At 38.6% G+C, this 27010-nt stretch overlaps 1 protein-coding gene across 1 annotated transcript in view; it reads left to right on the forward strand.

Annotated features, from left to right (window-relative positions):
* Window positions 1–27010, forward strand: part of npr2 (natriuretic peptide receptor 2) — a 140333-nt gene that overhangs the window by 111026 nt on the left and 2297 nt on the right. Inside the window, exons 18-22 of the mRNA XM_059989518.1 lie at window positions 1340–1463; window positions 5097–5165; window positions 12772–12946; window positions 15478–15576; window positions 18674–18765. Of these exons, the coding sequence (XP_059845501.1) occupies window positions 1340–1463; window positions 5097–5165; window positions 12772–12946; window positions 15478–15576; window positions 18674–18765 (559 nt within the window). The remainder of the gene's footprint in view (window positions 1–1339; window positions 1464–5096; window positions 5166–12771; window positions 12947–15477; window positions 15577–18673; window positions 18766–27010) is intronic.

The following is a 27010-nucleotide window of genomic DNA, read 5'->3' on the forward strand; positions in this document are numbered from 1 at the left end:
CTGCCCCCTAACTCTCAAATCATGTCCTCTTGTTTGAATCTCCCCTACTCTCAATGGAAACAGCTATTCACGTCAACTCTATCTATCCCTCTCAAAATTTTAAATACCTCGATCAAATCCCTCCTCAATCTTCTACGCTCCAATGAATAGAGACCTAACTTGTTCAACCTTTCTCTGTAACTTAATTGCTGAAACCCAGGTAACATCCTAGTAAATCGTCTCTGCACTCTCTCTAATTTATTGATATCTTGCCTATATTTCGTTGACCAGAACTGCACACAATATTCCAAATTTGGCCTTACCAATGCCTTGTACAATTTTAACATTACATCCCAACTTCTGTACTCAATGCTTTGATTTATAAAGGCCAGCATTCCAAAAGCCTTCTTCACCACCCTATCTACATGGGACTCCACCTTCAGGGAACTATGCACTGTTATTCCTAGATCTCTCTGTTCCTCTGCATTCCTCAATGCCCTACCATTTACCCTGTATGTTCTATTTCGATTATTCCTGCCAAAATGTAGAACCTCACACTTCTCAGCATTAAACTCCATCTGCCAACATTCAGTCCATTCTTCTAACCGGCATAAATCTCCCTGTAAGCTTTGAAAACCCACCTCATTATCCACAACACCTCCTACCTTAGTATCAAGCAAGAATGGAAAAAAATTCCAGTTGCAAATCTACTTCAGTTAGTATCCTCAGTTCCAAGACGATTAAAAAGTATTATTAAAAGAAAAGGTGATGTAACACAATAGTAAACATGCCTCTGTCCCAACTTTTGTTGAGTGTGTTGCAGCCATCAAATTCTAAATTTGTGTATATTTACAAAATACAATTAAGTTGGTCAGTAAAAGTATTGAAAATCTTTTCTTTGTACTTTTTTCAGTTAAATAAAGGTTCACGTGAATTAACCTATCACAGATATTTTTTTATATTTCATTTTGGAAAATATCCCAACTTTTCTGGAAACTTTTCTGGTTTGTATAATAATTCATGCTTCCCTGAGTGTTCAGATAATATAATCTGTGCATCAGTGATAAGCTGGAATACATGTAAGCTGTTTACTTCAGACTTCAACCAATGCATTTTTCAACAGGTAATTTAGGTTCTGAATATTAATTGTATTAAATTAATTGTACAATAGTTAGTGTTAAACTAAAAAGATGTTTCACAAAGTTATTAATGTAGATGGCAATTTAAGGTCATTTGTGACAAAGACTAATGAAAAATAACCTCGAACACCTAATTATTAATGTAATGTTTCTGGGTAAAAATGCTTTGTGATGTGGCATACTGATGATGTGTTATTGAGTCCTTTTATTCTGTATTGCAGCTCAGTGGCAGAACAACTGAAGTGGGGTGAAACAGTCCAGGCAGAGGCATTTGATAGTGTCACAATTTATTTCAGCGATATCGTTGGATTCACTTCAATGTCTGCTGAAAGCACACCGCTGCAGGTAATTTATGAAAACTTTCCAAACTGGTATTGGCGTAATACTACATTCTAATTTCAGTAAAGGGAATAGCTTTCTTGTGAGGTTGTAATGGACAAGCTGAAGCACTCTAATTGGCATCAGAAAGTTCCATTAACCAAATACCAGATTGTCCTTCCTAAAAGTACATGATTGGAAAACCGCTTATGTTGTGATTTTCTTGACCTCAAAGCCTTAGAGAGTGTTTTGCACCCAATAATGTAGCTTTTAACCAGACATAGTTGTAGTTGATGTAATTTGATATACTGAACCGGATAAAAGCTCACTTATTGTTGGAAGCTGGTGTATTGTATCACAGACAGGTTGTTAGAGAACTTTGGCTTTGAAGATGGCAGAGCCATCCTCTCATTTGCTAATGAACTAATGACTACTTGGAGCTCAGCCTCTGAACGTGTACACATGCAGGTCTCACATGCAAACAAAGCTGGAGGGTTTCAGGGTTGGATCACCTTTGTTCTAAGAAAGATTCAGGATCAAAATCAGGTTTAGTATCACTGACCTATGTTGTGAAAGTTCTTGTTTTGTGGCAGCAGTACCTTGTAAAACAATAATCAAATCTATAAATTACAATAAGTATATATTAAAAAAGAAAATTTAATGTGAGTAAAAGAATTTTCCATTTGCTCTGAAAATTGGAGCTGTTTATCAACATCTTTCTCCATTTCCTTAGACTTCAGGTGCATTACCTGAAGTCTACCTGAAGTTACCTGAAGCAATGAAGGACCAATCTTCAGTACATCCAAATATAACAACTTTTTAGGCATTAGAGGAATAAGTCCGGCAGGCATGTGAAAGTTCCACCTGAAAGTTTCAGAATCAGAATCAGAATCAGGTTTGTGAAATGTGTTACCTTAGCAGCCGCAGTTCAATGCAATCTAGCAAAGAAAAAAGTAATAAATAAAATAAAATAATAATCAATAAACAAGAAAATCAATTAAACATATTAAATAGTTTTTTTTAAATGTGCAAAAACAGAAATACTGTATATTTTTTTAAAAAGTGTCCAAAGATTCAATGTCCATTTAGGAATCAGATGGCAGAGAAGAAGCTGTTCCTGAATCACTGAGTGTGTGCCTTCTGGCTTCTGTATCTCCTACCTGATGGTAACAGTGAGAAAAGGACATGCCCTGGGTGCTAGGGTTCCTTGATAATGGATGCTGCCTTTCTGAGACACTGCTCCCTAAAGGTGTCCTGGGTATTTTGTAGGCTAGTGCCCAAGATGGAGATGACTAGATTTACAACCTTCTGCAGCTTCTTTCAGTCCTGTGCAGTATCCCCTCCATACCAGACAGTGATACAACCTGTCAGAATGCTCTCTATGGTACAACTGTAGAAGTTTTGGAGTGTATTTGTTGACATGCCAAATCTCTTCAATTCTTTTCCTACCTTCTCTTATCATTATAACAAGGGAATGGAAATATATTGCTGACTCTCACCACTGAACCAAAACACTGGAATCTTCTACTCAATAGTATTATGAGACCAGATTCACTACAGAGATTGTATTGGTTGAAGAAGATTGGCCATAAACATAGGAGTGTTAAATGCGGACCTTGTCTGTAACGTCTATTTCCATAGGTTCAATGCAAAAGTGCTGCATTGAATGAATTGTCTTCTCTTGAATGGTTGCCTTATCTGTAATATTTCTCAAAATCCCTACAGATGTCATATGATCCTAAACCTCATTGTCTAACCATGGAAACCTTACTTAGTCAATGAGATGAGGCATCAGTAGCTAGGCCTATACTTGGTGAACATGAAAACATTGACAGACCTCCCTCTTTCCTCAAGTACATTGATTTTGTATTTTCTGTTGCTTTACAATTTACATCATGGATCCTATATAGCTGGAAGCTCTTAGAAAATTAAGTCTTTAATTCATTATCCCCATGGACTAGTGCCTGGAAATTAAGTTTAAAAATAACCATTCTATGTATTTGAGAAGAATTATGGCAAGAGCATTACCCAGAGTTTCTAGGGATAAATATTTAAACGGCAGTATAAATAAGTTACAAACCCAACTGAAAATAGGCAGTGGGAGTGAGTACTCTTTTATGGGATTTTTTTGAAAAATTACCAGTACGTAAGATTATTTCAGAATTCATTTGTGTTGGTTAGATTCTATACTCCTTTTGGTAACAGCCACAGGTTTGGTTCCATACAGTTCAGTTCAACTAAATTTCGAAAGGAGTGTACAATGAATAACCTGGGCATGCTCTCTTTTCACTGCTGCCATCAGGAGATGCAGGACTCAACCACTAGTTTCAAAAAACAGTTATCAAGCATCAGGCTCTTGCACCAAAAGGGATAAATTCACTGAACTTCACTTCCCCCTCGTTGAAATGTTCCCACAACCTATGGATTCATTTTCAAGGACTTTTCATCTCATGTTCTCAATATATATTGTGTATTTATTTATTATGATTATTTCCTTATTTTTGTATTTGCACAGTGTGTTGTCTTTTGCACACTGGTTGAATGCCCAAGTTGGTGCAGGCTTTCATTGCTTCTATTATAGACCGACAGACAGACATATTTGATTGATCCCGAGGGAAATTGGGTTTTGTTACAGCTGCACCAACCAAGAATAATGAAGAAATATAACAAAATAAAACCATAAATAATTAAATAATAATAAGTTAATCATGCCAAGTGGAAATAAGTCCAGGACCAGCCTATTGACTCAGGGTGTCGGACACTCCGAGGGAGGAGTTGTAAATTTTGATGGCCACAGATAGGAATGACTTCCTATGACGCTCAGTGTTGCATCTCGGTGGAATGAGTGTCTGGCTGAATGTACTTCTGTGCCTAACCAGTACATTATGGAATGGATGGGAGTCATTGTCCAAGATGGCATGCAACTTGGACAGCATCCTCTTTTCAAACAACACCATCAGAGAGTCCAGTTCCACCCCCACAACATCACTGGCCTTACAAATGAGTTTGTTGATTCTGTTGGTGTCTGCTATCCTCAGCCTGCTGCCCCAGCACACAACAGCAAACATGATAGCACTGGCCACCACAGTCTCGTAGAACATCCTCAGCATCATCTGGTAGATGTTAAAGGATCTCAGTCTCCTCAGGAAATAGAGACAGCTCTGACCCTTCTTATAGACAGCCTCAGTGTTCTTTGACCAGTCCAGTTTATTGTCCATTCGTATCCCCAGGTATTTGTAATCCTCCACTATGTCCACACTGACCCCTTGGATGGAAACAGGAGTCACCAGTGCCTTAGACCTCCTCCTCAGGTCCACCACCAGCTACTTAGTCTTTTTCACATTAAGCTGCAGATGATTCTGCTCGCACCATGTGACAAAGTTTCCCACTGTAGCCCTGTACTCAGCCTCATCTCCCTTGCTGATGCATCCAACTATGGCAGAGTCATCAGAAAACTTCTGAAGATGGCAAGACTTTGTGGTGATTATTCTATTATAATTTATTTTATATGTTCAGAAGAAAATTAATCTCAGGGTTTATATGATGCCATATACTTTGATAATAAATTTATTTGAACTTTGAACTTTAGTTGCTTTTATCTTCAACATTATTTGTCATTTCTTTAAATTGTTGCTGAATTATTCAAAAATTGTCTTTCAGGTTGTGACCTTATTGAATGACCTTTATACCTGTTTTGATGCTATTATTGACAACTTCGACGTCTATAAGGTATGTAAATTATATCATTAGAAATGTTTAAAATATTCTGGCCAGGACTTTATAATAGCAATGAAAATGCAACAAGTTTCCTGCTTTCTTGACAACCATAATCTAACAAAGAAATCCTGAAGTTTCACCTTCCATTATCACTTTCTCAATTATTGGATTCCAGAACTGTTGTCTCTTGCTTATCACTCTCTTAAGTGTCTTCACCTTGATCCTCCCTTCTCCACAACTGTCTCCATCAGCCTTTTTTAATTTGTTTGTCCCCATCCACCAGTTTCAATCTCCCGACTCCAACTCTTCCTCTCCCCTACCGGATTCAAACCTACAGATTTCATCACAGTCAGCACACACAAAATGCTGGTAGAACACAGCAGGCCAGGCAGCATCAATAGGGAGAAGCACTGTTGACGCTTCGGGTCGAGACCCTTCGTCAGGACTAACCGAAAGGAAAGAAAGTAAGAGATTTGAAAGTAGTGGGGGGAGGGGGAAAACGTCCTAGTCGCCACTGTAACATTTTGTAACGACAAAGTATAAAACTGATTGAAGGAAAAACATGGAGCCAGGAAATCTGTATCTTAATTTTGTTTCCTTACCTTTCCTTACCTTTAGCACACATATGACATGATGGCATAATGACGATGCCTTTCACATATTTTTACATGTAACACATATAATTATTTAAACTAAGAAAAATACTTAATCAACCAATATATTTACAAGAGTCCAGTCGATGTTTTGGGCCGAGACCCTTCATCAGGAGTCCTCAGCTCGAAATTTCGACGGTTCTCTTTTCCGCAGGTGCTGTCTGGCCAGCTGAGTTCTTCCAGCATTGGGTGGCTGTTGCTTGGATTTCCAGTACCTGCAGATATTCTCTTTGTTTTGGAATATATTTACAATATATTGTCAACTCATGAAAGTGTAGTTGTCTGTAAGGCTGTCATTGCAAGATGTGGAAGTAGATTGCAGATACTGCAGCTGCCCAGGTTGGGACCCAACCCTATTCAAACTCAGGGCCATCTGCCTCGAAGTCCAGTGCTGATGCCACTACACCACCAATACACAATGCATGCCACAGATCCCTGTAGAAAGTATTGTTGAAAGCCAACTGTCACCACTACCTCTATCCAGGCTATTTATTCAAACAAACATAATGGGAGAACTTTGCTTATTACGTTTGCTTCCTTTCTGCAGCAGTAAGTATAAGAGACCAGTTAATGCTTGAAGGTTTATTTTTGCTCACATTGTAATTTGTTTCACATGGTTTAATATTGTTGATATAAGCCTGCTGTTCAAAATATTTGTATTCTGGCAATATCCCATATAACTTGTACCTTAGCCTTCACTTTAATCTCGGTTGGAACCAATACAATATTTAATCACTCAGTGCCAAAAGGTAGCATGTATTTTACGACATTGTGAAAGAGAATTGAGAAAATCGATTGCCACCACAATTGCCATGGTGATATTTAGCCAAGCATGAATGCACTTGCTCCATAATCGTAAAAACATACGCGTTAAATTTCATTTGTGTTGCCATGTGGCCATTTGGCTGAATCATACTGTACAGCAATATGATCAACCCATTGTCCCCTTGCCATTATCCAATTAGTCCCAGCACTACTCTTTGCTAATAACCCTAAGGGCCTTGATGCCCTACCTTCTTTAGGTATGTATCCAATTCCCCTATGAAAGTTAATGTTGCATCTGTTTATGCTGCCCATTGAAAAACATTCTAGATAATAATAACTTGCTTCATAATCCCCATCACCTCTTTCTAGTTCATTTGCTAATTACTGTAAATTTGACTATCATCTATCATTGCTGAGCTTTGTGTCGGTAGAAAACTGTTGGTCGTGTATTCTTGTGTTATTATTCCCTGTGCTATTAGCAGTATGATTGATTTTGGGTAATGTTATCATGTCAGGTATTCCAGAAGTAAATTTCAGATGATTTATAAACCCTTTATTGCATCAAGTAATTATTGTGGGATTAGTTTTCAAAATGTCTAGTTTGGAACAATTTCGCACTTGAAGTTACAAATTGCCACTATTGCAGATGGTAAAATACATTTACATTTGTACAACTTTCACTGCAGTGGCTGATATAGTTTCCTAGTCCTTTGCTCTTTACTTAAGCATACTAAAGCACAAAGACTTGTTTTCTGTTAATGAACATCTGTTTTATGTAAGTTGTAATGTACATTATGTTTTATAGAATTGATACATTACATAGAATGTAAGTATAGAATTGCTTCTATACTTATATTGTATTTTTTGTTTTTTTATTGTGTTCTTTATGCTTATTGTGGTTTTCCTCTGCTGCATCAGATCTAGGGGAACAATCATTTTGCCCTCCATTACACTTGAGTGTTGAAATTTGATAGTGAACAATCTTGAATCTTAAATTGTGCTGAATTTAAATCAATTTTGTCCAGAATTAATTTCAAAATTATGGAACTGAGTTACACCAGAGCAAAGTTATGTAGTGAGCTTCTCGCCCACTATGGATGTGGACAGATCACACATTCTCTTTCATTCACCAGCTTGTGCAAGATTTATTGATTTCCACAGCAGCAGAGGAAACCAATTTATGTTCTTGAATCCAACTATAAAGAAAGAAACCTTCAAACGTGATCTTCATTACTATTTACTCTCCTATATCCTTTGGTGGGTGATAGGAGAGTGCTGATGAAAGTAAGATTTTCTATTAAAATCTATTCCTGTGCTTGATTAAACTGTCTGCTGAAATCACTATCCAAGCACAGTGACAAGGAATTACCTATTATGCGAAGTATTCAATGGTTCACCGGTTCAATTTAATATCGGAGAATGCGTACAGTATACTACCTGAAATTCTTCATCTTCGCAGACATCCACAAAACAGGAGAAAAAGAGAATGAATGACAGAAAACGCTAGAGCCACAAAGCTGCCCTCCACCCTCTCACTCACAAGAAGCATCAATCCCACCCCCCCCAACAACTTGCTCCAGCAAAATCATCAACCCCAATTACCTTCAATGCAATCAAGAGCAAATCTCCTACTTGACAGTAGCATTTCACCACCTGCGGTCGTGATGTTTGAGAGTTTTCAAATACCAGCAGACAGCAACTGAAAAAGTTATTAAGAAGGAAAAGAAGGAATAAGGAAGTAAGGTAGACAGTAATATTAAAGAGGACACCAAAAGTTTCTTCAGATACATAAAGTGTAAAAGAGAGGTGAGAGTGGATATTGAACCACTGGAAAACAATGTTGGAGAGGTAGTAATGGGGGACAACAAAATAGCAGATGAACTGAAGAAGTATTTTTCATCAGTCTTCATTGTGGAAGACACCAGCAGTATAGTGTAAGTTCCAGGTGTCTGGGGTCATGAAGTGTATGAAGTTATCATTACTAGGGAGAAGGTTTTTGGGCAACTGAAAGGTCTGAATGTAGATAATTCACCTGGACCAGATGGTGTACTCCCTAGCTATGTTCCCTCTAAGCTGTGTGCGTGTGCACATGCACACATGTTTTTCAACCAGCGCACAAAGGAAATTAATGTGCACACAAAAGGTTAGTTCCCTAAAATAATGTAGTAATTAATAATTATACTTACTGAAAATAATCTTTTAGCTAAGTGTTTCTGTTAACTAGTTAGTCGCGTTTTTCAAATACCACAATGCACAACACTAATTTACGTCACCTCACCTTTCCTGTTCCCGTTTGTACAGCTGCATCACGGCGGCATCCACCTTTGACGAACAGTGTTCATATTGTAAAGTTTACAAAGATCTGTTTCAAATCTAGTAGATAGCTTACTAAGTTTTTATTGAAAAAAATTTTGATTCACTGTGTTGAATTCAAAAGAAGCAAAAGGCATGAAGCACAGAAGAACTGCAAACTTGTTTAAAGTTGAATGGCTTAACAAAATAGTAGAAACTGCTACACCGAAAGCTCATGAGGTCATGAACGTTCAGCTACGAGAAATATTTATGTATGATTTGGAAACTGGAGTAATCTGTTTGTATTGTCGTGATGTGAACGTTGCTGGAGAATTTACTAGTGGAAAGAAATGGGATGATATTTGGAAACTTGACTTTTTGAAGTGTCATTTGGCAAGCAACTCGCTGTACAAAAGCTCAGGCAGCAGAACCCATCATTACCCATTACAGGAGTGCTACGCATGTTACGGTTGAATGCAGATGAGCAAGAGTGAAAACGATCACACCCAGAGGAAATCAAAGAATGGGTAAATGCCAAAGACAGGAGAGAGAAAGAAATAACTGAGTGACTTAAATATGTATGTTATTTTGTTGTTATTCTGTGCAGTTTTATGTCAAATAATTTGTAAACCTACATAAACTGTGCCATGTGTGCATTCAATGCGCACGTTCTTCTGTCACAGGAAAAGAATTTGCACACCGTAAGATTTTTGCACACACTGACTACTAAAAATTAGAGGGAACATTGCACCCCAGGGTTCTGAAAGAGGTGGCTGAAGGGTGGAGCCTTTAGTAATGATCTGTCAAGAATCACTATATTCTGGAATGGTTCCAGAAAACTGGGAAAATTGCAAATGTCACTCCACTCTTCAAGATGGGGGAGAGGCAGAAGAAAGGAAATTATAGGCCAGTTAGTCTGGCCTCAGTGGTTGGGAAGATGCTGGAGTCAATTGTTAAGGATGTGGTTTCAGGTGTTACATATTCGGGCAACAATAAATATATGAGTTCGGCAAGGGTTTCTTATAACAAACAACACCTTTATTAAACACAGAAAACAAACCTCCCAAAAGTAAACAAACACTACCGTAACCGGAAACAGCTGCTGAGCAGCAGCCCAAACAGTTCTTAAAGTGATATTCCAAAAACAGTTCTAAAGTGATATTCCAAAAACAGTTCTTAAAAGTGGCATTGCCAAAAACAGTTCTTTAAAGTGGTATTGCCAAAAACAGTTCTAAAGTGATATTCCAAAAACAGTTCTTAAAGTGATATTCCAAAAACAGTTCTTAAAAGTGGCATTGCCAAAAACAGTTCTTTAAAGTGGTATTGCCAAAAGTTCGATATGCTCACAGTCCATTTAAAAGGAGAGACTTTATAGGACGATTTAGGTTCTCTTTCACATCGCTTGGCTTCGACCCCCGACGTCGAACTTCCCACGAAGAATTTACGAAACAGAACGGCTTAAAGGCACTGACCTTTCCTTCTCCACTACCTTCAATCCTTTCTAGTTAAACCTAGGGATTAACACGAAGATAGTCAACGAAATCCTTCCAAATAAGGATCAAACAAAGGTCGGCCCTGTTTCACCGTAGAAAGTGATTCTCCTCGATCTTTAACTTCCGAACTTCCAATCTTCACTCTCCACTAATTTCGAACTAACAGAATCATAAAGAACCTGCTGGCAATGACCTCTTAAACTTTAGGCATTAAATAAAAACTTCATCCTTCAGCTAAACTGCGTCATCACTTAAAACACGCAGTGGCATGAAGTCAACCTGGCAAATCCAGCCACGAACTGCCCCTCCTCACAAGGTGGGGTCTATCTTTTATAACCTGTAAAAAAAAACCCGTCACATGATCTCTACTGGCGGGAAAATGACGTCACCACCATCACAAGACCATCACCTCAAGTCCAGTACAGCTTCAACCCCAGTCACGTGACAAGGGCTCCACTGTCATGTGTCACGAGTACGTAACACAGGTACTTGGAATTCTTTGTTTATTCTGCTTGTTATTTCTTCAATGGAGAATCGGTTGTTATTTGTTTGAATTTTCAGAAGGCCCTTGGAAAAAGTGCTACATATGAGGCTGCTTAACAAGCTATAAGCCCATGGTATTATAGGGAAAAATCTAGCATGGATAAAAACTGATGCTGACTGGCAGGAGGCAAACTGTTGGAATAAAGGGACCCTTTTCTGGTTGGCTGCCAGTGTCTAGTAGTGTTCCAGAAGGGTTTGTGTTGGGACCGATTCTTTTTATGTGCAAAGTTAATGATTTGGATGATGGAAATGGTGGCTTTACTGCAAAATTTGCAGATGACATGAAGATAGCTGGAGGGCAGGTAGTTTTGAGGAAATAGAGAGGCTACAGAAGGACCTAGACAGATTAGGAGAATGGGCAAAGAAGTGCCAGATGGAGTACAGTATCTGGAAGTGTTTGGTCATGCACTTTGGTAGAAGAAATGAAAGGTTGTTTGTTCTAAATTGAGAAAAACAAAAAAAAAATGAGGGACAAAGGGACTTGGGAGTGCTTGTGCAGGATCCTTAAAGGTTAATTTTCTGGGTGTCTGTGACGAAGAAGGCAAATGCAATGTTAGCATTCATTTCAAGAGGACTAGAATATAAGAGCAAGGATATAATGTTGAGACTTTATAAAGCACTGGCAAGGCCTCACAGAGTATTGTGATCAGTTTTGTGCCCCTTATCCTATAAAGCATTTGCTCAAACTGGAGAAGGTTCACAAAAATGATTCCAGGTTTGAGCAGCTTGTCATATGAAGAGTGTTGATGACCTGTATTCACTGGATTTCAGTGAGTGAGGGGTGACCTCATTGAAACCTATAAAATGGTGAAAGGCTTTGATGGAGTGGATGTGGACAGGATATCTCCTATGGTGGGAGAGACTAAAATAAGAGGACACAGCCTCAGAATAGAGGAGCATCCTTTCAGAACAGAGATGAGGAGGAATTCTTTAGCCAGAGAGTGGTGAATCTGTGGGATTCATTGCCACAGGCAGCTGTGGAAGCCAAGTCTTTATGCATATTTAAGGCAGAGGTTGATAGAATCTTGATTGGTCAGTGCTTGAGGAATATAGGGAGAAAGCAGGAGCTTGGGGCTGAAAGGAAAAATGAATTGACCATGATGAAATGGCAGAGCAGACTTGATGGGCCAAATGGCCTAATTCTGCTCCTATATCTTATGGTCTTAACATTCTGTTACATCATTAAACAGTCACTTTACAATATAACTGTAAAACATTTTTCTAATAAAACATGAATGTTGATAATTATAAACATTAACACCTTTTCTGAAGATTGTTTTCAGTGAACACAGTGGAGTGGAGAAATACTATAAATGGAAACACTGTGGAGAAGTCACTCCACAATGGTACACATGGGTTTACAGAATAGCTGAAAGTTTTTTGCTCATCATTTTTATGAGCTATTAAAAATAACAAAACCTTTAAAAGCAATAGAAATGGAATTTTTTTAAAAAATAACAATGCAAAGGGAAAGATTTTAATTGGGGAGAGAATGGCAGTTATTCGTTTAAAATTGCATAAGGTGACAGATAGAGAAACTAATGTTTTGACACAGTGCCTTGAAGCTGAAACTTTTAAATGACTTTTGTAGTATTCACAGGCTTTGAGTGAAAGAAATATTACTGTGTACCTGTATAGTCTGGTGACCTTGAACTTGCTGAAATGATGTAAGGAGATAAAAGCATCAATTTGGTTTATACTTTGAGAGTTCTGCTGTCAAACCTGTATAAAGAAAAAAGAATCTCAGTGAATTTTCAGAGTCAAAGGTTCTATGGCAATAATATTTCACTTTAGTACACCACACTGATAGAAAATAGAAATGTTTCTCATGTTAGCTTCAACTAATGCTGTGCTTGTGTTTTTCCCATTCAGGTGGAAACAATTGGAGATGCCTATATGGTTGTGTCCGGGCTCCCAGTACGGAATGGGAAACTCCATGCACGTGAGATTGCTAGAATGTCCTTAGCATTACTGGATGCTGTGAGATCGTTTAAAATACGACACAAGCCCAAAGAACAGCTAAAGCTAAGAATAGGCATGCACACAGGTAAATTACCTTAATATCTGCTGTGGTTTTCATTAGGAATGTATGGGTTTTCTTTAGAGATTTTGCTAACACCCTTTCCTGGCTGTGATTCTGCAGGGGTTCTACTCTTTCTCCTTGGGTCACAGTTACAATGTGCATACCGACAGACTTTTATTTATTTTGCCACTTTTCAATCAAAATTCTGAGGCAATGAAATTGCATTTTAGCAAGGTACCTCGCCAAGGTCAGTACCTATAACATTCCACACCAACTTGAGAAGAAATATTAGAAAAATGGAAGTTTCCTGTCATTGGCATGGTGAGATTTTTGTGGTAATTAGTGGTAGACATTTAACTAAGGGCTTTGAGTCATGAAGAAAGCTTCTTTGAGTCAGGACTGAGGAACAAACACTGAGACAGGATATGGTGCAGAATTTTTAAATAAAACATAGAACATAGAATAGTACAGCACATTTCAGGCCCTTTGGCCCACAATGTTGTGCCAACCCTCAAACCCTGCCTCCCATATAACCCCCCACCTTAAATTCCTCCATATATCTGTCTAGTAGTCTCTTAAACTTCACAAGTGTATCTGCCTCCACCACCACTGACTCAGGCAGTGCATTCCACGCACCAACCACTCTCTGAGTAAAAAACCTTCCTCTAATATCCCCCTTGAACTTTCCTCCAATTACCTTAAAACCATGTCCTCTTGTACTGAGCAGTGGTGCCCTGGGGAAGAGGCGCTGTCTGTCCACTCTATTTATTCCTCTTAATATCTTGTACACCTCTATCATGTCTCCTCTCATCCTCCTTCTCTCCAAAGAGTAAAGCTCCAGCTCTCTTAATCTCTGATCACAATCCATACTCTCTAAACCAGGCAGCATCCTGGTAAATCTCCTCTGTACCCATTCCAGTGCTTCCACATCCTTCCTATAGTGAGGTAACCAGAACTGGACACAGTACTCCAAGTGTGGCCTAACCAGAGTTTTATAGAGCTGCATCATTACATTGCGACTTTTAAACTGTATCCCTCAATTTATGAAAGCTAACACCCCATAAGCTTTCTTAACTACCCTATCTACCTGTGAGGCAACTTTCAGGGATCTGTGGACATGTACCCCCAGATCCCTCGGCTCCTCCACACTACCAAGTATCCTGCCATTTACATTGTACTTTGACTTGGAGTCTGTCCTTCCAAAATGTACCACCTCACACTTCTCCAGGTTGAACTCCATCTGCCACTTCTCAGCCCACTTTTGCATCCTATCAATGTCTCTCTGCAACCTTCAACAATCCTCTACACTATCTACAACACCACCAACCTTTGTGTCATCTGCAAACTTGCCAACCCACCCTTCTAACCCCACATCCAGGTCGTTAATAAAAATCTCGAAAAGTAGAGGTCCCAGAACAGATCGTTGTGGGACACCACTAGTCACAACCCTCCAATCTGAATGTACTCGATCCACCATGACCCTCTGCCTTCTGCAGGCAAGCCAATTCTGAATCCACTTGAATCCAGAAAAGAATTTGGATATGTACGGTTCGACCATTTCATTTGATGTGTAAGGTGGTGGTTAGGATAAAACTATTAAGTAAAATTAGCTTCAGTGCTATGAATCAACTACTGGACTAAACTTGAGGAACAAAAAAAGCAGAACTAAACAAATTCCCATGAGATGCGTTTTCAGTTTTATATCTATAAATTGTTAATTAGTTCATCTATTTTTATTTAATCATAGAATAAGAATGTCATTGGGATGGCTATAATTTATTGCCCATCCCTAATTGTCTTTTCAACTGAATGGCAGTGTTTTGAAGTCAAACATAGACCAGACCAGGTATGGATGACAGGTTTTTGGACCAGTTTCTTTCTTCCTAACTGCCATCTGACTCCTGAACGGTCCATGCTCACTACCTCGCTATTCCGCTTCTGCACATTTTATTCATTTGTATTTTTATGTCCTGGTCTGTACTGCCACCATAAAACAACAAATTTCATGACATGTATCAATATAATAAACCTGATTCTGATTTGCTGAAGGGCACATGGTTTGCGCTGAAGGAATTGGTTCTTTGGTACAGCCTCTGCAACTGCAAGCCAACTGGTCTAAAACTGCTTAAATTATTAGACCGATGACTCCTAAACCAAGAACAGTTTCCTTTTTCCACAGCCCCATCCCACCAACCTTCTGTAAAACCACTTCTTGAATTGTTCTTCATTGCTTACAATGTTCTATGTCCCATTATGATTCCACCCTGGAGTCACGGCCAACTCTTAAGGTAATCTTACAGTTAAAAATAGGGCATGAAATTTGTTTCACCTTGGGAGGGAATTAATTTTTCTCTACCAAGTGAAAGTAGACAAATTTTTGCCAAAGAAAACACACGTAATGGAGTTATTTAGAAAGACACAACATGTTTTTAATGATTCATTGCTTGTGCCTGTTCCAAAAATTTCCACAGTGAAATATCCTGTTGTGTGTAAAAGATAATTTTAATGATTCAAAAATAATTGGGAACCATTTTTCTTTTTGCTTACTCCACCAGGTCCTGTGTGTGCTGGGGTTGTCGGGTTAAAAATGCCACGTTATTGTTTATTTGGAGACACTGTTAATACAGCATCCCGTATGGAATCTACTGGAGAGGGTAAGCATTTATTAAGAAAAAATACTTTTTAAAGTTGTTCATTTTATCTAATGTATTATGATAAGTATAAAGAGTGTTTTTATTTTTAATATTTTAAGATATTCATTGGAAATTATAGAAGTGCTGATTTTAGAAGACTAAGATTTTTTGATATAGCCAAAAATTAGAACTAGAATTTACAGAAATTAGATTAGGTGATATTTCAACGTACTCTTCCATACAGTGTAAAATCTTGTTAATTTTCATTTGAGGTTGATTATCAACCAAAGGAATGAAGGGATAAAGTGACTGGGAGTTTGTAGGTAATCTACATATCAGCCATAAACACATTGAGTATTTGAAAGTGGCTAATGGATACAATATTCTGTTCCAGTCTACTATTACAGCATATCCCATATCCTGTCATTGAAATCATGTCCAACTTCATTACTTCTGCTTTATAATTGCTGCACTTGGTAGCAGTTCTAAGACTGTTTCTTGATTCCTTCCCATTGCCCCAAATCACAAAAGCCACCATTGGATTACTGTATTTCTCCGTGTATGGATATTTGCCCTCGTATTAATTTAAAATTGGGCTAGCAGCCATGGAAAAGGAATTTTGCTACCTTTAAAATGGATTTAACTTGGAAACTTCAGAATTCTTTCCAGAGTACTCTTTACAACTTCCCTGGTCCACAGACTGTGCAAATATTAGATCTTCCAATTAGAGCTGCTGAGATGTTCATTCACTGGGAACCTCAGCAGTGACACTGATACAGCACTTTTATGACTATGCCAGCTACTTGGTGTGGATCATAGATCTCAGGACTTCTTCCCTGCAGATTTTGGCTGATTAGTTATAGATTTATACAGCACACAAACAGGGCTTACAGTCCAACTCATCCACGCTGGCCCGGTTGCCTACCTGAGTGAGTCCCATTTCACACCTCATATGCCCGATATCTATCGAAACCTTTCTATGTGCTTGTCCAAATGTCTTTTAAATGTTGTAATTGGATGTACCTTTACCACTTTCCAGGCAGCTCATTACAAATAACCCATCATTCGCTGTGTGAAAATGTTGCCCCTCAGGTGCTCTAAAGTTTTTGTCTCTTAAATCTACACCCTCTAGTTTTAGACTCGTACTCTGAGAAAAAGACAGTAACCATTCATTTTATCTATGCCCCTCATGATATTATGTACTTCTATAAAGTCACTCTTCACTATCTCACTCCAGTCTATAGCCCCATTCTCTCCTTATAGCTCAAGCTTTTCAGTCCTAGTAACATCCTTGTGAATTTTTTGTACTCATTTTTCCAGCTTAAAGATATCCCTCTTATAGCTAGAACTTTTAACTATACTCCAAGTGTGGTCTCACCAATGTTTAATATAGCAGTAATATGATGCCCCAACTCCTGAACTCAGTGCCCTGACCAACAGAGAAAAGCATACCAATCACCTTCATCACCCTGTGTGGCCACTTGCAGGGAATGATGTACCTGTGCCTCTCTGTTCTACAAAATTGTCCAGGGTTCTCACATGCACTTTGTAAGTCCTTTTCTCACATGGATATGGGACAAACAGGATGGAAAATGGGACTAGCTCAGGTTGGTAACTTTGCTGGCATAAATGAGTTGGTCTGAAAGACCTGTTCATGAGCTGTATAAATCTTTAACTAATAAGCCAAAATCTGCAGAACCTGAAATCGGTGGCCAGCATGGCCATAATAACATTTCTAGTGCTTTCATCAGTGTCCCAGTGAATGAACATCTCAGCTGCTTAGTGTTGAAAATTTTAATTTAGTTTGGTTTAATTTATCAAAATGGGAGGTTTTGTCCTTGCCAGCTACATTCTATCTGCCATTCCTTGGCCTACTTTCTCAGTTGGTCTAGATTGTGTTGAATTTTAAATAACCTTCTTTACTATCCATTATGCTGCCAATTTTATACTCATCCACAAACTTACCAACCATGCAAATACATTCTCATCCAAATTCTTAATATCGATGAAGAACAATAGAGGACCCAGCGTTGACCCCTGGTGCACACTACTAGTCACATGCATACAGTGTGAAAATCAAACCTCCACCACCCCCCACAATAACACACACAAAGAGGTGGAGGAACACAGCAAGTTAGGCAGCATCTATGGGAAGGAATAAAGAGATGACGTTCTGGGCTAAGACCCTTCATCAGGGCATCCTCTGTCTCCTTTGACCAAACCAACTATTAAGCAATATTTGGCCTTTTTGCTATGCACAGCTTTTGGCATGCCAGAAGTAAGTGAAATCCAGTTTGTAGGTGCATCCATCAACAAAAAGTGGGAAAATTCCAATCCAGTTAATTCCTGCCCTAACTTTAACAAAATGACGGAAAGGGTATTGACAGTGCCTGCAAACTAAATTTACTCCATAGTGAATAGCTTAGGTTCCTCTCTAGCTGTACTGTGCTTGACTGTGTTTAGAGAAAGGAATGGTACAGTACACTACAGGTCCTTTGATCCACGGTGTTGTGCAAGATTTTTATCCTTCTCCAAGATGAATCTAACCCTTCCCTTCCACATAGACCTCTATTTTTCTTTCATCTATCTGCTTATCTAAGTGCCTCTTAAACATCCCTAATGTATTTGCCTGTACCACCATCCTAAACCAGGTACCTCCTGCACCTAATAAAGCGACTACTGAATTTATGTTCATTTGCCTTCTGCTGCTGTAGCCCATCTGGGTTGTGGGTTCATGATTACTTTTGTAATAAGAAAAAGTTCTAAATAGCAGTAAAAAATATTTTATTTTGATTTAAAATGTGTTAATAGTTAAATCTGTAACATTCTTTGGACTAATTCACAAACTAAAATAGATCTGAGGACAGTCATCCCAGAATTTGACTTTGAGTTACTATACCCTTGAAACATGATAGTCGGCTTAGTCGGCTGCAAGAACCCTCAGAGGCCATATAAAAATCCAAGCTAAGATAAACCCTTAAGCTAAACAGTTCCTGAAATTAGAACCATATAAAGAATTTGGCAGCAAAAGCTAAAACACAAAAATCAATTTAGTGAAAACTAGTCTCAAGTACACTTCTGTTTTCATCTCATTGTCGACATTTACCTTTGTTGCTAGCATTGAAAATCCACGTATCCTCAATGACCAAGAATGTTTTGGATGAATTCAAAAGTTTTAAACTGGAACTCCGTGGAGACGTTGAAATGAAGGTAAATTTATATCCAAATTAGGTTTAGCATGATGGTAACCTCATAATCATGGTTTTTGATTATATGAATGGAACATGAGCCATCTATAAAATTTTAAACGATGGAAGATAGATGCTAACAATACCATTTGGTATTGACTGTGATATAATGGTGATTATAAATTCATACTTCATTCGAAGTTTAACTGAGGTGCAGTTCTTGCTAAAGAAAGATGGAACAATGCAATTAAATGATGTGGTGATCTCCATGACAGTTTTTAGAATATCTCACAGGTTATGAAGTATTTTTGAAACATGACTGCTGAATATTTAATTTTTGCCCAGTAAATTGAAAAAAATTACCCTGAAATCCTATCGCTAATATACAAAGAATTTTACAAAAGATTTAAATAATGAAAAAACAGTACATCCCCATTCTTTGAAGTTTCACATGTGGTAAAGGCAGAAATCCCACATGGTCGGTAAATGATTGGATGGACTGCCTGCCCATTGTGTTTTGTAAAATTTCTGCAATTAATGAAAATTGTACAGATATTATCCAAAGATGATCTGGCGTTTTGGCTCATCATCCAAGCATTGGAGATTAAAGTCATAGTAGAAAGGTTCATAAATTCTAGATCTCGAGAGCAAGGGTTTTCAACTTTTTTTAATGCTATAGAGTATTACCATTTAAGTAAGGTGTCTATGGACCCCTGGTTGGGAACCCCTGCTCTAAAGTATGCTCCATCAACAGAGAGTGCCGCCATGTTGAGTAGTCTCAATGATCCAAAATAACTTGAAAAACTAATTTAGACTGTCATTTTCCCAATGTTCCCAGTTTGTATTGAGGCAATGAACATATAAAAGACAGGTGCAGAACTAGGCCATTTGGCCCATCGTATCTGCTCCACCATTTTATCATGGCTGATCCATTTTTCCTCGCGGCCCCAATCTCCTTCCTTTCCCCACCCCCCCACCTCCAAATCCCTTCATGCCCTGACCAATCAAGAATCTATCAACTGCTGTCTTAAATGTACATTAAGACTTGGCCTTCACAGCTGCCTCTGGCAACAAGTTCCACAGATTCACCACTCTCTGGCTGAAGAAATTCCTCTATTCTGAAGCTGTGTCCTCTGGTCTCCCACCATAGGAAGCAACCTCTTCACATTCACTGTATCAAGGCCATTCAAATTCAAAACCGTTCATTCTCCTGAATCCCAGTGAATACAGCCCAGAGCCATCAAACGCTCTTCATATGAAAACCATTTAATCCTGGAATAATTTTCATGAACCTCCATTGAACCATCTCCAGTTTCAGCACATCCTTTCTAAGGTAGAAGGCCCAAAAATGCTCACAATACTTGAAGTGAGGCCTCACCAGTCCCTTATAGAGTCTGAACATCACACCCTCGCTGTTATATTCCAGTCCTCTTGGAATGAATGCCAACATTCCATTTGCCTTCCTGACCACAGACTCAATCTGCAAATTAACTTGTAGAGAATCCTGCACAAGGACTCCCAAATCCTGTTGTGCCTCTGATTTTTGTATTTTCTTTCCATTTAGTGAAAAAAAAGTCAACCCTTTCATTTCTTCTTCCAAAAGACATGGCCATATATTTCCCGACCCTGTATTCCACCTGCCACTTCTTTGCCCATTTTCCTAATCTGTCTGTCCTTTTGTAACCTTCTATTCCCTCAAAACTACCTTTGTATCATCTGCAAACTTTGCAACAAAGCCATTCATTCCATCATCCAAATCATTGACATATAACATAAAAATAAATATGTTGGAAGCTAGTTAGCTAATTGTCATGCTATGGCTCTATATATTTGTATGGAAGATAATTTTCATGGTTAGCCAAAATTCTACATTCAATCATAGATCTATAAATTAACATGAGTTACCATTTTCAGGAAAAAAGGTATTTAAAAATTGACTAAGATTGGTTATGACAGCAGTGTGGGAAATAGCCATTCAAATCTCTCAAAACACTAATTATCATTTTGGTCTTTTTGTGACTGGCCATAATTTTGGAGCGAACAAGAAAATAGATGGATAAGTTTTCTTTGAGACAAATGTGGTGGAAAGCTCACTGATAGATGCACTTGGATCATTTTTAGCTTGCATTTGTACTGAGGACACAAAGGCTGCTTGCCAGGGATATCCATGTGGATTAACTTTGCAAAGCTCTGTATAAGAAATACCTATTGCATACAGTAGATAATGGACAAAGAACCAGTTGCTCCAAAATGGCTACTGCCAAACATTGTAGAAATCCCTTTGAAGACTCTGTTGCTAATTCTCATAGGGCCTTCCTTTCTGCCGGCCTTCTCAGACAATCTGTATCATCTTTGCTAATTGTACAATCAACCTTCACCATCTTCTCTCTGCATGGAGAATTGGCAAATTTCCCGCTGCCTTTCCAATTAGCTGGTTGCCTTTCAGCACATGATATGCATTGACAACTTGAGAAAGATGCCGGAAATAGACTAAACCATGCTATTGTTTCAGTTCTCTACCTGCTGGTGATTTAGTGACCTCTGCTCTTCCACTGACCACTCAATAGAAGGTTAAACTAAAAGTTACTTTTAAGATCACTTCAGTGATAATCATGATAAAAAAACTGCAAAACTCACTTTCTCATATCTAGTGTTTAAGACATAAAATCTAATCCTACTGGATTTTTGCACATCTAGAACCTTTTGAAATCAAAGGTTTATAGAGTAGTGCTTTGCAAAATTTATCCAAATAGATATCCTTGACAAGTAGTCCTTCTTTCAGTAGAAATGCAAGTAAAAGGTTTCCAAATGCAGTAGTCACACCTTTCCATGAGTAAATTAACCAATCCAAATCAGGTGATTGATAACCGAATGCCACATAGTTGAATCACAAACATGAGGAAATTTGCAGATACTGGAAATCAAAGTTATAAACACAAAATGCTGGAGTAACTCAGCTGGCCAGGTATCTCATCTGTAGAAAAAAGTAAACAGTCAATGTTTCAGGCTAAGATTCTTCATCAGGGCTAGGAAAACAAGATGAAAAGTCAGAGTAAGGAGGTGGAGGAGGGGCTGTGGGGGGGAGGAAGAAGAAGAGTAGTAGTTGATTGGGTGGAATAGGCAGTGGGAGGGGTGAAGTAAAGAGCTGGGAAGTTGATTGGTGAAAGAGATAAAGGGCTGGAAAAGGAGGAATCTGATAGGAGACGACAGAAGGCCATGGAAGAAAGAGAGAGGGGGAGCACCAGAGGGAGCTGTGGGCAGGAATGGAGATAAAGTACAAGAGGGAAATGGGAAAGGGGAATGATGTGGGGGGGGGGGCGGCAAATGCTGGAAGTTTGAGAAATCAATGTTCATGCCTTCAGACTGGAGGCTTCCGAAAGAAAATACGAGGTGTTTGTGTTCCAACCTGAGTGTGGCCTCATTGTGGCAGTAGAGGCGGCCATGGACTTACCCGTCAGAATGGGAATGGGAAGTAGAATTGAAGTGGGTGGCCACCAGGAGATTCTGCTTTGATTTGGTGGCTGGAACATAGGTGCTCGGCAAAGCGGACTCCCAACCTATGTTGGGCCTTACTGATGTACTGGATGCCACACCGGGAGCACTGGATACAGTAGATGACCCCAGCAGACTCTCAGGTGAAGTGTCACCTCACCTGGAAGGATAGTTTGGGACCCTGAATTGTAGTGAAAGAGGAGGTGTAGAGGCAGATGTGGCACTTGTTCCACTTGCAAGGTTAAGTACCAGGAGGGAGATCTGTGTGGAGGGGCATATGGAGAAGGGAGTCACGTAGGGAATGATCCCTGTGGAAAGTGGAATGTGGGGAGGAGGGAAAGATGTGCTTGGTGGTGGGATCCTGTTGAAGATGGTAAAAGCTGTGGAGAATTATGTGCTGGACGTGGAAACCAGTGGGGTGGTAGGTGAGGACAAGAGGAACCTTATCCCTGGTGGGGTGGTGGGAGGATGGGATGAGGGCAAAATGGAAGAGAAATGGGTGAGATTAATGGTGGAGGAAGGGAAACTCCTTTCTTTGAAGAAGGAGGACATCTCATTAGCTCCAGAATGAAAAGCCTCGTCCTGAGAGCAAATGTTGCAAAGATAGATGAACTGAGAGATAGCTCTTTTAGAAGTGACAGGGTAGAAAGGGGTATAGTCCAGGTAGCTGTAACAGTCAATGGGTTTATAAAAGATATAAGTAGATAAACAGTCTGCAGAGACAGAGACACAGAGATTGAGAAAGAGTGTTTGAGATAGAGGAGGGAGGTGTCACATAGTTGAATTGCTCCCAAGTAACACAACACAAAAAAAACATGCCTTTTCAAGATCTATTTGTACTTTTTGATGAATCAATCATTTCTCTAAGGGTTATATAATAAAAGTTATTCTACCCATTTGTTTCACTAAAAGTGTACAATATAAGCTTTGTAGCAAGGCATGAAACTGGTATTTGTAAGATGTTACATACAACACCACAGCATATTCCGTGAAAAGCTGGTAACCTGGCCATTTTCTCTTTTGGCAACCCACACATATACTTCTGTTTACAGGTCAGTGAATAACGTTGAGAAACAGAAATCATAACCATTTCTCCTTGTCTAATCCTGCAGTAATTGAAACCAATTGTAGCATTTTAATGCCATTCTAAACTCAGTTAATCATTTGAGGCTGCTGTGACCTATACAGTTAAGTCAATCATACATTAAACCGGCAAACCATTGGGGGACGAAATCAGCTTTGTATAGTTTTTGAAGGAACATTAACTGTTTTTACACAGAATCTGTTCTCCATATGCACTGCTGTTTTCTTCCATTTCCTTGTCAAGGTTCAGAATTGTGTTCAGTGTATCAATTTAAATCCTGTGGACAGAGTCTGATTAACTTGTTTGCTCAACTTAAGCCATCAATGTCCCTCACTTTCTAAAGTGCTATGATCTTGTCAATTCTATATTTTCCTTTGTAAAACAAAAGCTAATTCACTCTCTATAATATAGAATTGTTTCAACTTGAATCTGCACACAAACACGTTCCATCCTACACACACAAAATGCTGGTGGAACACAGCAGGCCAGGCAGCATCTATAGGGAGAAGCACTGTTGATGTTTCGGGCCAAGACCCTTTGTCAGGACTAACTGAAAGGAAAGATAGTTACCGTTTTTCCTTTCAGTTAGTCCTGACGAAGAGTCTCGGCCTGAGAAGTCAACAGTACTTCTCCCTGTAGATGCTGCCTGGCCAGCTGTGTGCCACCAGCATTTTGTGTGTGTTGTTTGAATTTCCAGTATCTGCAGATTTCCTTGTGTTTCCATTGAACACAATTGCTTTTAAAGAACAGTTACAGGGAAGGAAAACAAATTGAATGTGAATCATGAATTCATTCAACGTCTATTGATATTTTCTGGTATAATAACTAAGGGGAAGCATTAACAGAGACGTGAAATCTTTATGGTATGTTTCCTATGAATGATAAGGACTGGAGAAAGACAAGTTATGGAAGCTGGGACTCTAAAGAGATTTAAGAAAGAAAGTTCTTTACTTCAATTTGTAATAACAAATTTAAACTATATTAATGTCAGTACCATTTGGCACAAGGACCAATATCAGGGTTGTAGTCCAACTGAGTCATTGATGAAAAATGACTCAATGCTGGTTGAGTGATCAAATAATTTAGTCAATTCCAGCAAAACTTCAGCCCACAGCTTTAAATCTTAAGCAATCATGTGTATTATCAAGTCACTAGAGAAAATTCACCAATATACATAAAAAAAACTTGATTGCCAGTTGTGAGAAATAATTAATTCCATTCCCCAGAATTCAAAGGGCTTCATATGTGTGCTAATCATCTGAACCTTTAAGGTCCTTAGAAATTCCTTCAGCTCACTGGGGTAATAAAAAATTGACTCTGTTCCCATTTTCCATTTTGCCATTTCAAATAAACAACTAACTTAAAATCAATGCAGCCAGATTATACTTTGCCCTGCTTTCAAAGCATTCAGTACTAATATTGAATAATTCAGGATCAGGCATTTCCAAACATTCAAATGCTTTCAACTGAAGCACCAAAACAAAATGCCAAAGTCTTAAGAACAGTATCTAAAATAAGCATTACTGCGAAGAAACAAAACTAGGAACACTCCCCAGTGTTTTCATGAACCATTTTGAAATCCAGTTACAACTACAGCTCATTAATTTAAGGGGGCAAAACATTTGCCACTTTGCTATCCCAGAATAGCATCATATAATTTCAACAAAGTAGGTATTCAATGTCCTCAGATGTACCTGGATTCAGAGCCACTGGAGCATGGAAGAATGCCATTTGGTTTATCATGTGTATGCCAGCTCTCTGCAAGAGTAACTATTTAGTCCTAATTCTTTCTCGGAGTCCTGTTCTTTCCCTTTTCTGCCTTCCCTATTTCTGGAATCCATACAACTCTGTAGCTGAACTTGCTCCACAAATTTCTGTTGTTTCAAGTGGCATTGTAGGAATCCAAAAAAAATGACCAGGTAGATAAATGCCAGCAGTTCATAAATGCAGAAGCTGTGGCCACTCGTCACTAGTGATTTCTCAGCTGAATTCCAGTAATGGATTCCTCATGGTGTTCAGGGCAGACTACAAATTTGTAGCAAATCTGCAGTGTGCAGATTGGAGGATCTGCCCTGGAAATTGGATTAAACTCATTTCAGAGCCATGATTCAATTTCAATGGCTGTGAAGGGACAAGGTAAATTTTAGATAACTTTCCTTTTAAAAAAATAATTGTTAAATGTTTTTAAAATTATTCAATAGTTTCTTGTGCTTTGTTTATTTTAAAAATAATTCTTTCAATTTTTCATAGCTTTTGAATATTACTGACTCTGACAGGCATTCATAAATGTTAAAAGTTTTTGATACATTTAACATTTGCCATGCCTATGGTTATACCAACCTCATAAAAGGCATTTTTGTTTTTAAGAATGTTTATTTTAGTCATTGATATTGATGTTGCTCACAAACAAAGGAGCAAAACCTCCTTATGATGCTAACGCTGGCAGTAATCTTGTTATTTTATTATGATGATGCACCTGGTGGTGGCAAATGCACCTTTCCCGATTAAGGCTAGGAATGGAAAATATTCTATGGTTCATGAGTTAGTGTGCATCCTTTCATGTCTCAGTCCTGGATTAGCCTCTAGTTGGCAATGGCTTCAGAAAAGGCTCTGACAAAGTGCTGACAGGATCTTTTGACTGGAGAAGTTAATACTGTTTTAATTCCCAACAATGCAGCCTAACCAGTTGGATATTTCCAGCATTTTCTGAGCTTATTGCATTAAAGTCTCACCTGACTTCTGGCGCAACAGTCAACCCAGCTCCTTGGAAGCAGCAACCAACAATGCAAAATGATTCCTGATTAGGCAATCCCATTTGGAAAGACTATAGGGTGGTCACTAAATGCCAAGTTTATCTGTTGGACCCAAATTATGGGGCAATTTGTTTGACAGTGGATCTACAAAATGAGGAGGGACACTATTAAATATTTGATTATCCAGGATATGATTTGATATTTGAGATACTGATATCTAAGGCATCATTAATTGAAGGACTGGGTTGGAGCAGGGCAAATAATTGTTCTGCCATTCCAAGAAATTTTGGCCCGTCTGCACCTTAAAGTTATCCAACTGATTATGAGTTCCATTTCCCTTTTTGATATTGTCTTTGATCTTGAGTTTAAGTGTATTATATAGCTAACATCTGCTGGCTTTTATGAGTGTTTCACACTTTAGCCAGCCTCTGCAAGAGGAAATGTTTCCTGGCTCTGATATTAGGAATATGTCCCCATGGCCTGGATTTCCCATGAAACAAAAGTGTTTTGTTATATTTACTCTATCAGTTCTTTAAATATCTGGACATTTTCAGTGAAGTATTGCCATGACATCTTATATTCCAGTGGGTGCAAGCCTAGTTTACAGGATCATGGTTAAAAAACTAACTTTTGATCCAAGTAACTTTCATGTGAATCTGCACTATCCTTTCAAGGCCAGGGTTCTTTTTTCAAGGGAGCTGTCAGAGTTATACACAGTACTCCAGTAGTCTGACAAGCCCTTCCTACAGCTGCTGTGAAACTAAATTCCCTTTATACACCAGTCATCTTGATCTAGAAGCTAATATTGTTCCTTTCCATAGATGCTGCCTGACTTGCTGAATCCCTCCAGCATTTTGTGTGTGTAATATTCTTCCCTGTTTCTTTTGGATCTGACCTACTATATTTAATGATCTTACCTACAGATATGATCTGTTTCA

Source organism: Hypanus sabinus, chromosome 14 (genome assembly GCF_030144855.1).
Source record: "Hypanus sabinus isolate sHypSab1 chromosome 14, sHypSab1.hap1, whole genome shotgun sequence".
NCBI classification, from domain to species: Eukaryota; Metazoa; Chordata; class Chondrichthyes; order Myliobatiformes; family Dasyatidae; genus Hypanus; species Hypanus sabinus.